The 12,619-nt window shown below is 47.6% G+C and overlaps 1 protein-coding gene across 1 annotated transcript in view; it reads right to left on the reverse strand.

Moving 5' to 3' along the window:
- JAG2 (jagged canonical Notch ligand 2) overlaps positions 1-11,379 on the reverse strand; it is a 68,240-nt gene extending 56,861 nt beyond the window's left edge. Inside the window, exons 1-2 of the mRNA XM_054286935.1 lie at positions 11,032-11,379; positions 10,426-10,749 (exon numbers count right to left, since the gene is read on the reverse strand). Of these exons, the coding sequence (XP_054142910.1) occupies positions 10,426-10,749; positions 11,032-11,379 (672 nt within the window). The remainder of the gene's footprint in view (positions 1-10,425; positions 10,750-11,031) is intronic.
- Between the last annotated feature and the right edge of the window lie 1,240 nt (positions 11,380-12,619).

Consider the following 12,619-nt stretch of genomic DNA (forward strand, 5'->3'; position numbering starts at 1 on the left):
AGCTCTGGTGATACACAACATTTGTACTTCTGCTTGAGCCTGTGACAATTAACATTCTGACCAAGCCCAGGATACACAGTGTTAGATAAAGGGAATTTGAATTCTGCAAATTAACCACTGAAGAAATCCTACCAGCTGGGTATGGGCAACCACTTGACCTTCACTCTTCTAGATCAAGAAATTTGTGGTTTATAGCTTGGTAGTTTCCCCACAACCCTGAAGTTATCACAGCTCAACAGCAAACATCAGAAGGCACTGCAGGAGCACTAAATATCTGACAGCCAACACCTTACACGTCTGTGCAAGTCCAAACACTTCATTTTCCCAACTTCCTTCCCTTCCTCACTTTCTGATAGAAGAAAGCACCAATATGTGTGGATGAATCATGGAAAAATACTGTTCTACAAAGGTGCCCAACAGCCAAACACAACACTAAAATATTCTGGGCCTATATATAAACATATGATTTAAACAACAGCTTATAACCAACACAGGGGTGCTCTCAGGTCATTGTGGTGTACAAAACCAGTCACACTGAGGGGCAGCACATGGATATACCTGCCCTTACCAGTCTAAGTAAGCATGGTCTGACTTTTAGACTTTGCTGATTACATGTACCCAGTTACAGCAGAAATTCCATGCTGTGACACATCAAAAATCATGTCATTGATAAGAGAATCAGAACTGTCAAAATCACCACTATTAAAAAAAAAAGGAACAGCAGCTAAAACTATTAAGCAGTAGCACAGGTTACCAGACAAGTGCTGTTAAAATTGTCCTCAGTCATTAGGAAGAACACTAAATAGTACCAAAAACTGCACACTCTAAAAAGCTTCTACTTCAGTAAATTAACTGAAGATCAATAATTAAGCTATTTAAATATTTCTCAACTTACTGCTTAGAGCATATGTCAATCATGTCTTCCAAGTATGAACAAGTTCCCTAATTAGATCTTAAGTTCTCCAGCTGGAATCCAGGACCTATTACATTAAAAGTGTAGATTCTGTCTCTGCAAAGTACACTGTTGAACTTTGCAATGCTATAAACAGCATCATACATATTCAGGAAAAGGGAAAAAAAGCAAGAAAAAAAGTAAGAACCCTGTTTGATGCTTTAGTTAAGTGTTAGCTCATACAATAATTCTCTCCAATTTGCATGAAGGGGTAAGGATATTTTTCCACCCACCATAGGATACTGCATCAGTATTAAGATTCACTAAGAGTCTGAAAATGTAAAATTTATCCAGTTTGAACATTATATGCCTAAAGTTATTTAAGATGGTATGTTCACAGTACTAGAAAGTACTGGAGAGACTAGATACACAGTGGACTATGTGGAACTAGAAGAAGCACTGTAACAATAATTTACATGTTATTATAATCAAATTGTAACATACTAAACAAAGCCCACCAGAACACATCCTGCTGGAGCAAGATATATATAACCAGGACTTTCAAGCCCAAAGCAGGATGTAAACAGATTGCAGTTTGTGTACTAATACTCCAGCCTTATCTCAGATTTAAAAATTTAAACCCAACCAAAAAAAAAACAAAAAAAAAAAAACAACTTCAGAGAATGAGCACCTGTGCATCTGTCCTAGGGGCATATAATTGGTTACTCAAGGACTATTAGGCTGTTTCTTAGCAACCTCTGCAAGCTCTAATCAAGTAAGACTAAGATTGTCATTTAGCCTTGAAATGCCTTGTCCCTTCCATCTACTGTAGCTTTCTACTGAGAAGCAAGCAAGTCATTGCAACCAGAGATAAAATCCAGGCTTACTACATGATTCAGAGTTGTTATCAGAAGATCCTTACGTTAAATATGCTTTTTACACTTTGCTTAGCATCTGAAACAGTAATAATAAAATATTTCATTTTTCTTCTTTATATAGAAATTAAGGGCTAGTTGTAACTATGAAGAAAACCCTTGGGAATGGTTTAACAAATGAGCATAAGGTATAGCTCAATTCTTAAACAACATTTTATAACTGTAAATCATTCCCCAAATATAATAACAGGAAAAATGGTTAATAGCAAAAGCAGTGGTAATGACATTTCAGGTAAATAGCAAGCATTTCTCTCAGAGCTGAATAGTATTTAAGTCTTTGGTGATGCTGAAATCTGTCTACTATGTTGCACACACTGGACTTCTAAAAACAACTATCTTCAAGCAGAGTCTGGCCGTCAGACCAGAAGAAATAAAAAAAAAGCAAAAGCATTGGAGTAATCAGAAAATAAACTCATCTGTTCAGTCCTAGTCTAGCACTGCTGCTTGTCTGCAGTATCAATGGGCACATGACAGACTGCTCAAGACAGCACTCAATCATTTATACAGAGTATTTTTCCTGACCAGTTAGCAAAGGCACCAAAGAGTGGTTACATCAGGGATGATGATCTACACCAGAGTCATCACAGCACTCTCCCCAGCTCTGTCCCTCCCAACAGGTCTGCTCAGGTGCACAGAGGGGAAGGAGCAGCTCCCAGGGTGTCCCACCACCCCAAGGGAGGCAGGGGGTGAGTGGTGTCTAACACGAACAGGCAGAGATGCTCTCACCTACCCACACTGGTTCATGGCCCAGCCCTGAGAGCAGGATGGAGTGGTCAGGCTGCATCTCCTGCTCCTGTGAGCAGCTCCAAAGCACTGAATGGACACAGCACATGCCTCCAGCAGTCACCTCTGACCAGAGATTGACCCGTTTTAGACACCCACTGACCAAAGCCAGAGCAGATTTCTAGCAAAAAGCCCATCAGAGGTTTAGCACAGTGCAGGAGAGGGAGGGAATGGTGGAATTACTGCCAAGGAACAGCAGCAACTCTCCCCTAGGTAAGCAAATGGATAAGCATCAAGGAGTGAACAGCACTGCCAGTATATCATTACTGCTCACTCCTTGAAGCAGCCTCTCTCCTTCCCAACTGATGCTCTCAAGCTCCTTCCAGATTTGAGAATTACTGAGCTAGAACTGCAGAGGAAAAAGGGAAAGCAAATGGGCATGCTGGCAGAAAAGGCAGGGTCACTTTCTGATGATGTCTCCTCTTCAGGTTGAGCAGCTCTGACACAGAGCAGGCAACAAGCAGGACCCACAGAGAGTTGACAAAACACTGGGCCTGTTTTCAGAAGAGCAGGGAGGGAAGATCTCTGGCACACAGTCACCTAAAGCTCCTGCAGATGACTAAGTATACAGTGTGATCTTTATGAACTTAGGGTAGTTTTTAAAGTACACCCATAGCATGTATTTCAGAGCCAACACAAAGCAACACCTAGAGGAAAAACAAGCAAAGGAGTCAGACTACACAAAAAAAGAAGAATTCCACTCATCTCACCTACATGAAGTGACTCAAAGGCATTACTCAACAGAGCTGGCCACAGGGGATAAAAGTAATTTTCAAAGTTAAAAACCAAAATCATGATTTACCTTACACATCTGTCTTAAATCTCCTTTCATACAAGAAAAGCTTTGTGACAAAAATACATATTAACAAATATACTAAAAATTCATGAGACCATTTCTGGCATTCTCTAAATCCAGCAAAGGTATTGTTCTACATTATTAATTGTTTGACAAAAGCTTAATTTTTTGCAGCTCTTGTACTGAAAAACAGTGAACCTGCAATAGTTCCCAAAGCAAGCTGCATTTGCAAAAGAAATACAAGCAGTAGCCTCAAACACAGAGGGCAGCTTTTGCCACACAGAGCCTCTCAACATCTACACTCACATTTGAGCTTCACAGGCTCACTCAAGCCACCTAAAATACAGTGGGAACACAGTCTAATTAGGCCAAATATCATAAGTCTGATATAACACAAACCAATTACAATTTCACCCCAACTACATTCAGGATAAACATGACTATTTAAAGATTAAAGCCACAAGTGGTCATGTCTCTAGCAAACCTTTCCTATGCAGATTTTTTTGAATTGAGAAAACAGCATTTGGAACATTAAACAGCCCAGACACAAAGCCTGTACTGCACTGCAGTGAATCAAACACGCTCTGCTTCTACCTCACATCCTCTCGTGTAAGAATAATCCTGACTGCTTTAATACCTATTCCATTTTCAGTCAAAGATTTAATGCCCACACCAGCTGTGTGGCTGGGAGTGTAGCATTTCACAGATAGGCTGCCTGGAGCACCTTCTGGAATAAAGATTAGAAAGCTGACAAGAGGTGCACAAGCACACTGTCAGTGTGTCAGGCTGGGAGGTGAGGGACTCCGTCTGCAAGTTCTGACTTCAGCCTCAGTGTTTCCAATAAATAAGCACATGTTTATTTAAGGAAACTTTCAAGGAGTATAAATAGAAGTGTTCTTTACTATCTGACCATCTCTGTGACATTCAAAAAACCCCCAGAACTTCAAGGTATAAAGTTTAAATAGTTAGCAGAATACTGTCCTTTGAGGCATATTTATTTCAAAGACATAAGAAATTCTAGATTTAGTGACATGAATGCATGAAAGATTAAGAGTGCAAAGAGCACTTCTGCTTAAAATTAGAAGACAGATTTCCTATAGTTACATGAAACTTAAGTCTTTAGACTTTCTATTCTGGGCAAGCTGCAAATAGTTGCTGGCACACACAGCATGCCAATAATAAATCCCTTTTTCAAAGAGTGGTTCTGAAGTGGTCACCATTAAGGCCTTGGTTCTTTTTTAGAGGTGACACCTGCAGCTGCTATTGAAATCAACTGGAGTTGTCACTTCCCAGCATTGCTGAAGTCACTCTCTAAAACATCATCCCATTATCTTCTTTTAAGTAAGAGCAAAACAAAGCCTGAAAACTACCTTTTGCATTTGTGTCATTTGAGACCAAATGGATATCATTTTTATAATAAACCATTTCCTCAACCTTTTGTTTCTGATCAAAAAGGCTTCAAGGCAAACGCAGTACTGAGCAGGTGAAAGCATATAAATTCCATTAGGTACCTCCCCAAAAGTGAGGAAACATGGATCCATGTTTTCTGATTCACAGTGTATTTGTTCATGATTTGCAACAAGCAGGGGAAGGCTTTATGAGCACAAGGAATTCAGGTGTTTTGGCAAAATATGAAATATTTTAGCATGGCAGTTCCACAGGAGTCCCAGAGCCTGCTGACAAGCCCACCAGACAGAGGTAGGAAGCATGCACCAAGTTTGGGGAGGGAAAGTCAAAGCAAAGCCTTCCACCTGGGGAAAAAAGGCTACTGGTAAGTAAGACATTAAACATTTATGTAGATCATCAATATACAGCTATCAGCTAGATTATTTTTTCTATTCTGACTTCCCAAGCTAACCAGGTGTGATGCATGTACATCACAGCCCATCACAACCAGGTGAATTTTACATTTTGGCATAAGGTCTGGCTCTCACTTCTTATTCCCTGCCCTCAGGTCTTGCTTAGAACTATGCTTTTGCAAGCAGTTTCCTTAAGAAGGAGTTTTAATGGAGCAAAGAACAACTAATTACAGGTAAAGCTTGCTGTGTGTCTCTCCTGATTGTAATCTTTTTCATAAGAAAAAGCATACCTCCTGTTCCTCTGGTACAGCCATGCCCAAGTTTTTCCAGTGCTAAATGGCCTAACTTTAACCTGCCTAATTTAAGCATATCTGTCCTGCTGGGTTGTCATCCAAGATGACAGGATGCATGTTTACTCTATCAGGGAGCAGAGAGTAATCTAATCCAGGATATTTTCATTACAAAGCCTCAAGATCCTGATCAGAGAGCACTGATGGCTGTGTTGAGACAGGAGGTAGACCAACTGTGGGTCTACCAGCCAAACAAAAATAGACAATAGCATTTCCTACAGCCAGGCTATCTGGTTCCCTAGAGGCACCAAGGATCCCAGATAATGAGCTTGAAGGCTAGATGTCTTCCAGGGCCCTAACCACCTTCATGTCTCACATTAAAAGCACTGGGAGAGCTTGATGCAGAGTCCTACAGTTAACCAGCCAACATACCAGGCACAATGCTGTACCCATTAAGCAATAAAAGCTTCAAGGTCAAGTATTCCTGCTCAGGTTTTGGCAGGGGAAGGGGCAGGTTGCTTTCTAAGAAATTTAACATTTACTGCTGCAGCCAAGCTATCCTCTCAACAGATTTACATATTTGATGGTTCACACTCCTGTGTATGCTTTAGATCAAGACTCAACCCCTCCAGGTATTTGGATGAGAACCACACATGGACTGGACACAGATGAAACTCACACACAGCCTGGACTTTAAAATTATTGACATTTTTTATCTACCTGAGAGTTAACATTACTTCAGAAGGTTACAGAGTGGTGCTACAGTCACACTCTAAATAGGAAAAACCACTAAGTGCCAAAAAAAAAAAAAAAATCAATTACTTTCCAAATCCTAGCAAGGAAGGCACCCTTTATCCAAGCAATTTGCAAGGGCTGCCTGAACCTCTACTACCCCCCCTCCATGTTGGTTACAGACTCCTAGCTAAGCACCAAGGAAAAGGAGAGGTGAAAATGCTTGTTTCTGCTTATCTCCAAGACCCTGAACACTGAAGTTCACCTGGGGAGCTCAGAGTATGCAGTGCCCATGGGTGTGCTGTCAGTCACAGCAGGATCTCAAAAACATAGGGGCTGAGAGGAGCCAATGGTGCATAGTGCAATACATGATTTCAGCATCCTCAACTAGTCAGAACAATTCCTCTATATGACTAATTAACTGAAGTCATGGATGCCATACCAGCATTTACGGTACAGGAAAAACTCTGAATTCCCTGAGGGAAAGAACAGGGTGGAGGGAGAAACCACACACAACTCCATTTCATGGCATCTTGCAAAGGAGTACAAGAAATGGTTCCACATAGCCCATCCCACAGAACAACCAACTTTAAAACCCCATCTTCAGAAGCAACCTTCAATTAACCCCAAATCTAAATTCTGCCAATGGCTACTGATAAATATTAATGTGCCAGGTATTTGTGAAGCTTCAGTGTCTGAACAAACAACTTCGTGTTAGGGGAAAAAAAAAAAAAAGCTCAAGACTTAACAAGCCTAAGCTGTAACTGATCAGAATCAACTTCAAAGCTACTTGAATTCTTCTGTCTTCTTTGTTTTAAAGTTGCACATAAATTTTAATTGCATCATTTGTTTGTTAACAATCTCAAACAAGCATTAAGCTTCAAGTTTTACAGCAGGAGGCAAAGAAAAAAATGTGAGGTAGGTGGGTGAAGAAGACAGCTGTATTGTTCTAGCTGTTCCTCAGCCTCTCCCACTGCCAGATTTCTGTGGATGATGTATCCCAAGGTAGCAATTTTAAGAACTTTCTGGCAGTATCCCAAGCTCCCTCTTGCAAATCAGAGATCAGACTAATGATATTAAAAAAAAGAAGGACAGGAAATAGGAATAAGCTGGATAGCTGACACTGTTTCAAACACTGGAAGTTACTGAACTCTGGTACTGCAGCTTTACAGAAGAGACAGTTGTCCAAGCTAAAAGATTTACTTCATAAAATTAAAAAGGAAAAAAACAGTAAAACAAATCACTTTTCAAGAAATTAGTTGCATTACAGCTACTGCTAGCTTGGGACATTGTGGTATCACACAGACTTTAGAAACTCCCTCCCACCCTGAGCAATTTATACATTGCTGCATTAGTGTCTAAGTGAGGGAGTTACCACTCAGGTGAGGTTCACAAAAAACTCTGCATATACTCGTGCTGGTTTTCCTTACTATGAAGCTTAAAAATTCAAGCTAGGACTACTGAAATAAATCCTCTTCTCACTGCCAACACCAAAGCAAATTTGTTTCATAAGTGAAGGACACTATTTCCAATGCTCTTTACTCTTGCTCCTTCCCATCACATTAAAGAAACAGTAACTTCATTACAGTTGTACACCAAAAATAAAAGTCATAGGAAAAGACCATGCCCATATTATTGTTTCTCAGTTGCAAACTCGAATAGAGAAAGAATATTATTTAAGAGTAATTTAGAAATTACCCCAGGGAGTTGAAACCTAACCCAGGAACTCAATCTGCTTCAAAACCCCCTCGTGATAAACCAGCACTACAATTAAGCCTCTCCTTGCAAAGCCTACACAGCTTATGCACAGCTCTGACAAAAATGCTGTGTTTCCCATCAACAGACTGAACTCAGAGTTCAAGATCTAACTACAATATACAAAATATACAAAAGGGACCTCTTTCTATAGGTGTATCCACAGACTATTGTAAGTAAAACTACTCCACAACTTATTTTTAGAACTCAGGGTGGGCTGGGAGAGTATTCAGTAAACCGTCCAAAAATCAGCTAACCACCCACTAGACTGCAGTGGCACTGTTTAAATAAATTACAGCCCACTCTGCAACAGCTGCAGGGAAAAAAGTGGTGGAAAAAAGAAATACCCTGAGTATTTCAATTCCCTCAAAATGCTGCAGCCAACGGTACAAGAAACAGGAGCAGACAGGGCAGTGTGGGCTGGGGACACAGAGTTAATTCACCTGCAAGAGGCAGGTCAAACAAGCCTTACTTGGGACTGGGTGAGTACAGAACAATACCCAGCAGCTGCAAGGTAAGAATGTGCTTATTCCAACAGAGGAAAACTCAAACAAGGCTGGGCTTAGGGACCTGCAGTGCAAGGATTATCAAACTCTCCTTGTGTTTCAAGTAGCAATACTAGAAACTGGCAAAATAAAAGCGTGAGTTAAATTACCTTTACTTCCTCATGCAGATAACATACAAAGTTTGAGGTGCTAACGTTACTGAAATCTCCTGCTGAAGAGTTTACAATTTCATCAAGTCTGTATTAAACGGCCAATAAAGAGGAGAAAGAATCTTAATTTTCTCTTTGATCTTATAACTTAAGAACACAGTTCTAAATACCCTGGTTTATGGTATCGACTATACCCATTAACAGGAACATTTCCAAGTTCAAGAGGGCACAGGACCAACAAAGGCCATCAAAACACCCCAACCTGGCAACCAGAACTTAAGTGCCTCTGCATGGAAAAAATTATCTTCTACTTTCCTTGTTTTTAAACATTTAACTGCAGCAAACTCAGTCCTAAATTCGCAGGGCACGAGCATCAGAGGTTGGAGGGTCCCTGGTAGCACAGAAAGTGAAATGATTTATGTAGACTGGCTTCCTTTAGCTTGAAATGTAAATGAAGCGTTTTTGTCCCTAACCATTCCCAGCAGGCATTCTCCAAGCAACTGAGATCCCGCCAGCTACAGTCTGAGAGGTCAGCAAGGGCCATTTAATCTCTTAGTCACCAGGTGCCAAACGCACCCCGCAGGTACCGAGGCTTCCGATACGCATCTCCGCACCGCGCCGGGGCACTGCACCATCCCCATTCCTCAGCACCTCGCAACTTGCCAGCTTCCACCCCGTGGCCCACTTGGACGGGCTGAGGGCAACAGCTGTGAAACTCCCTGCAGGATCCTACCTGCCTGCAGCCGGGCAGGGAGCCCAGCCTTCCCTCCCTGCCTGCGGCCGCTCCCAGCGCCGGGCGCTGTCCGCACCCAGCTCCCCCAAAGCAGGAGGATGCAATGCATGCAGGCTGCAAGGACAACAGCAGCACTGCCTGCAGTCCCCCATCCCGAAAGGCGTTCAGAGCCAGGCTGGACGGGGCTTCGAGCAACGCGGGCTAGCAGAGCTGTTCCTGCGCACGGCAGCGGGGCTGGAACGGGATGGGCCCTGAGGTCCCTTCCGACCCACGCCGGTCGGTCCCTAAGGTCCCTTCCAGCCCGCACTGTTCGGTCCCTCAGGGCCCTTCCGACCTGCACCGCTCTGCATGCGGCGCACAAGGCGGCGCGGCCTGAGGGGACAGCGCGCTGCTGTGGGGGCGACACGCTGAAAGCCCCAAGCGGCGGAGCGGAAGGCAGGGCGGCGCGGGGGCGGCCGCGGGATCCCGCACGGGCGGGCGGGCACACCGAGCCCCTCAGGCACAGCGGCGGTGTCGGGGTTCGAGGCGGGCTCGGCCCAGGCGGTGCCGAGGCCGCGGGCCCGGCCCAGGTGCGGGGGCCCCGCCCCGCGCAGGTGCTGGGACCCCCCGGCGCGCGCCCCGCCCCGGCACGCGCCCCGGCCCGCGCGCTGCGCCCGCCGCCAGCGCCCCCTGCCGGCGCAGCCCCGCACCGAGCCCAGCGCGCCGCGGCCGCGCCGTCGGGCTCCGCTGCGGGCGGGGACGGGGGGGCTCTCCCCGGTATTGTGATTTGCCTGCCTTCAGCCCCTCAGGGCCCGGCCACCACAGACGCGGCTCTTCCCGCAGCCAGCCAGGACCTCCCGCAGTACCCGCGGTGGCTCCCGCCGCGCAGCCGCCCCCGCTCCCCGCGCGGCCGGCCGTGCCCCGCAGCCCCGGGAAGCGGCGGCCGCGCCCAAGGCAGCGCCCCGGCAGCTGGCCCCGCTCAATAACGGGGGAGCGGGAGCGGCGCCGACGGGAGCGGGCGCGGGGGAACGGCACACAAAAAAAGGCTGATAACGAGAACGCGATAAAAGACCTACCGGCCACGCGAACTGGAAGGGAATAACAATCCTGCCCGTCTCGGGAGTTCTGCCTTGGTGCGAGTATTTGTTGCTGTTCAAATAGAAAATATTTCCACCGAGAACGGGGGTAGATCCGAATCCGTAGTTGCAGGGTCCGACCGGGGTGATCTTGGCCTGATATTCCTTGAGGCAGACTTTCACGTAAGTGTCGCACTCGTCCCGAGAGCAGTCCAGGTTCTCGGGGCTTTTCATGCCATCGCAGCATTCCCCATTGAACAACTCGCCGTTTACATTCCGCACCGAGTTAAGCTGCAGCTCGAAATAGCCCGTGGACCGGGACACCTAAAAATAAAAACCGAAGGGGAGACAGCCTCGTTACTACCGCGGCCGGGGGCAGCACCAGCAGCGCGGTGCTGCGGGTCCCCGGCTCCCCACGACAACTTTGGCCGGCAGCGGGTTGAACCCCGCCGCGGCAACATACATATGCGTACACATGTATACATACACGCACACAGATATAGACACAAATACAAATAAGAAACGAGCAAGGTGCAAAGGGAGCAGGCAGAAGGCAGCCGCGGCGCCCCGCGGCCGGAGCGCAGCCCCTCCGCGCCCCGTCCCTACCTGCACGCAGGAGGCGAGGAGCAGCGCCAGGCCGAGCGCGGCGGCGCGGGGGACCCGGCTCGGCCAGCCGGCGCCCCGCATGCCTCCTACTCCCGCTGCTGCTCCGCGCCGCCGCCGCCTCAGAGGAGCCCGCCGAGCCCACCGGCCACGGACCGGCGGCCGCTCGCGGCATGGGCGGCGGGGGAGCCGCCCGCAGCGCGCCGGGGGGCGCAGGGCATGGGCTGCCGGCGGGGCCGCCCGGAGCGCTCCGCCGCCGCTCCCCTCCCGCGGGCTCCGCTCGCCCTCTGTGCGCCTCGGCTCCGCGGACACCCAACAAGTAGGTGCCGGAGTGACAGCTTCATTACCCATTCGCCGCCGCGGCCGCCGCCTTCATATTAATGAGGGGGACGGCCCGGCCCCGCGGCCGGCGGGTGGGGCCAGCGCCGCTCCCGCCGCGGCTCTTAAAGGGCGGCGGGCGGCTCTCGCTCCGCCCTGCGCTGACCGCAGCGGGGCCCGCCAGGTGCTGGAGGGAGATGAGAGGTGCGGGACACCCGCACCCAGCCCACGGTGTTGGAGGAATAGCCACTGGATGCGTAGAGAAAGTGTAGGGTGGGTGCACCTCTGCTTGTGAGGGAGCAGGCGATGTGTGCGCCCACACTAGGGTGGAACTGCCCAGGGAGTGTGCACACAGGCATAGAAGGGCACATACAGCCAGGGAATGCTTGGGGTGGGAGTACCCCAATGCAGGAATTGGCACTCCTGTGCAGGAGTGCTTGGGGGGAATTGCCTACAGCTGTGTAGGAGTGCTCAGGGTGGGATCACCAACAGCTCTAAAGGAGTGCTCAAGCAGAGATCACCTTCAGCTGTGCAGGAGTGCTCAGGGGGATCACCTTCAGCTGTGCAGGAGTGCTCAGGGGAGATCACCTTCAGCTGTATGACGTGCTCAAGCAGAGATCACCTACAGCTGTGAGGAGTGCTCAGGGGAGATCACCTACAGCTGTGAGGAGTGCTCAGGGTTGATCACCTACAGACGAGGAGGAACACTGTGCACTCAGTCACAGACGATGGCAATGGTTGGCTGTGCCTCCAGGGATGTATGTGCATTGCATGTGCAGATGTAGCCATGGAGGAGAACAGAGCATGGGATCATCCATGCCAGTGAAAGAGCACTCACGGTGTGTGTAGCCACAGCTGTGGAGGAGTGTGTGGGGTGGACACTCCCACGCGTGGATCCAGAGGAACACTGGGGGTGGTGACACCCACGGGCCCAGAGGAGTGTGTGGGGTGCACGCACCCGCAGCTGTGCAGAACCACACACGGCTGTGGCACAGTGCACGGGGTGTGAGCACCCACCCTCATGGGGAGGCACAAAGCGTGCGTGAACCCACAGCCCCGCAGGAGCTCACACGGGAGGGCTTGCGGAGTGACATGTGCTGCACACAGAACAGATGGTCGAGTGCTGGATCATGTCCTCCTCCAGTGGTGGCTCAAGCAAATATAAGGGTAACTGCGCGGAGATTTCTCCTTTAGTTTAAGCACCCTGTGATTTTGATCCCCGCTGACAACTATGAAAGCTATACATACAGACAACTGCATGCTATGGATACAG

Source organism: Melozone crissalis, unplaced genomic scaffold (genome assembly GCF_028551555.1).
Source record: "Melozone crissalis strain CALT ecotype California unplaced genomic scaffold, PUWL_Pcris_2 ptg000056l_1, whole genome shotgun sequence".
Taxonomy (NCBI): domain Eukaryota; kingdom Metazoa; phylum Chordata; class Aves; order Passeriformes; family Passerellidae; genus Melozone; species Melozone crissalis.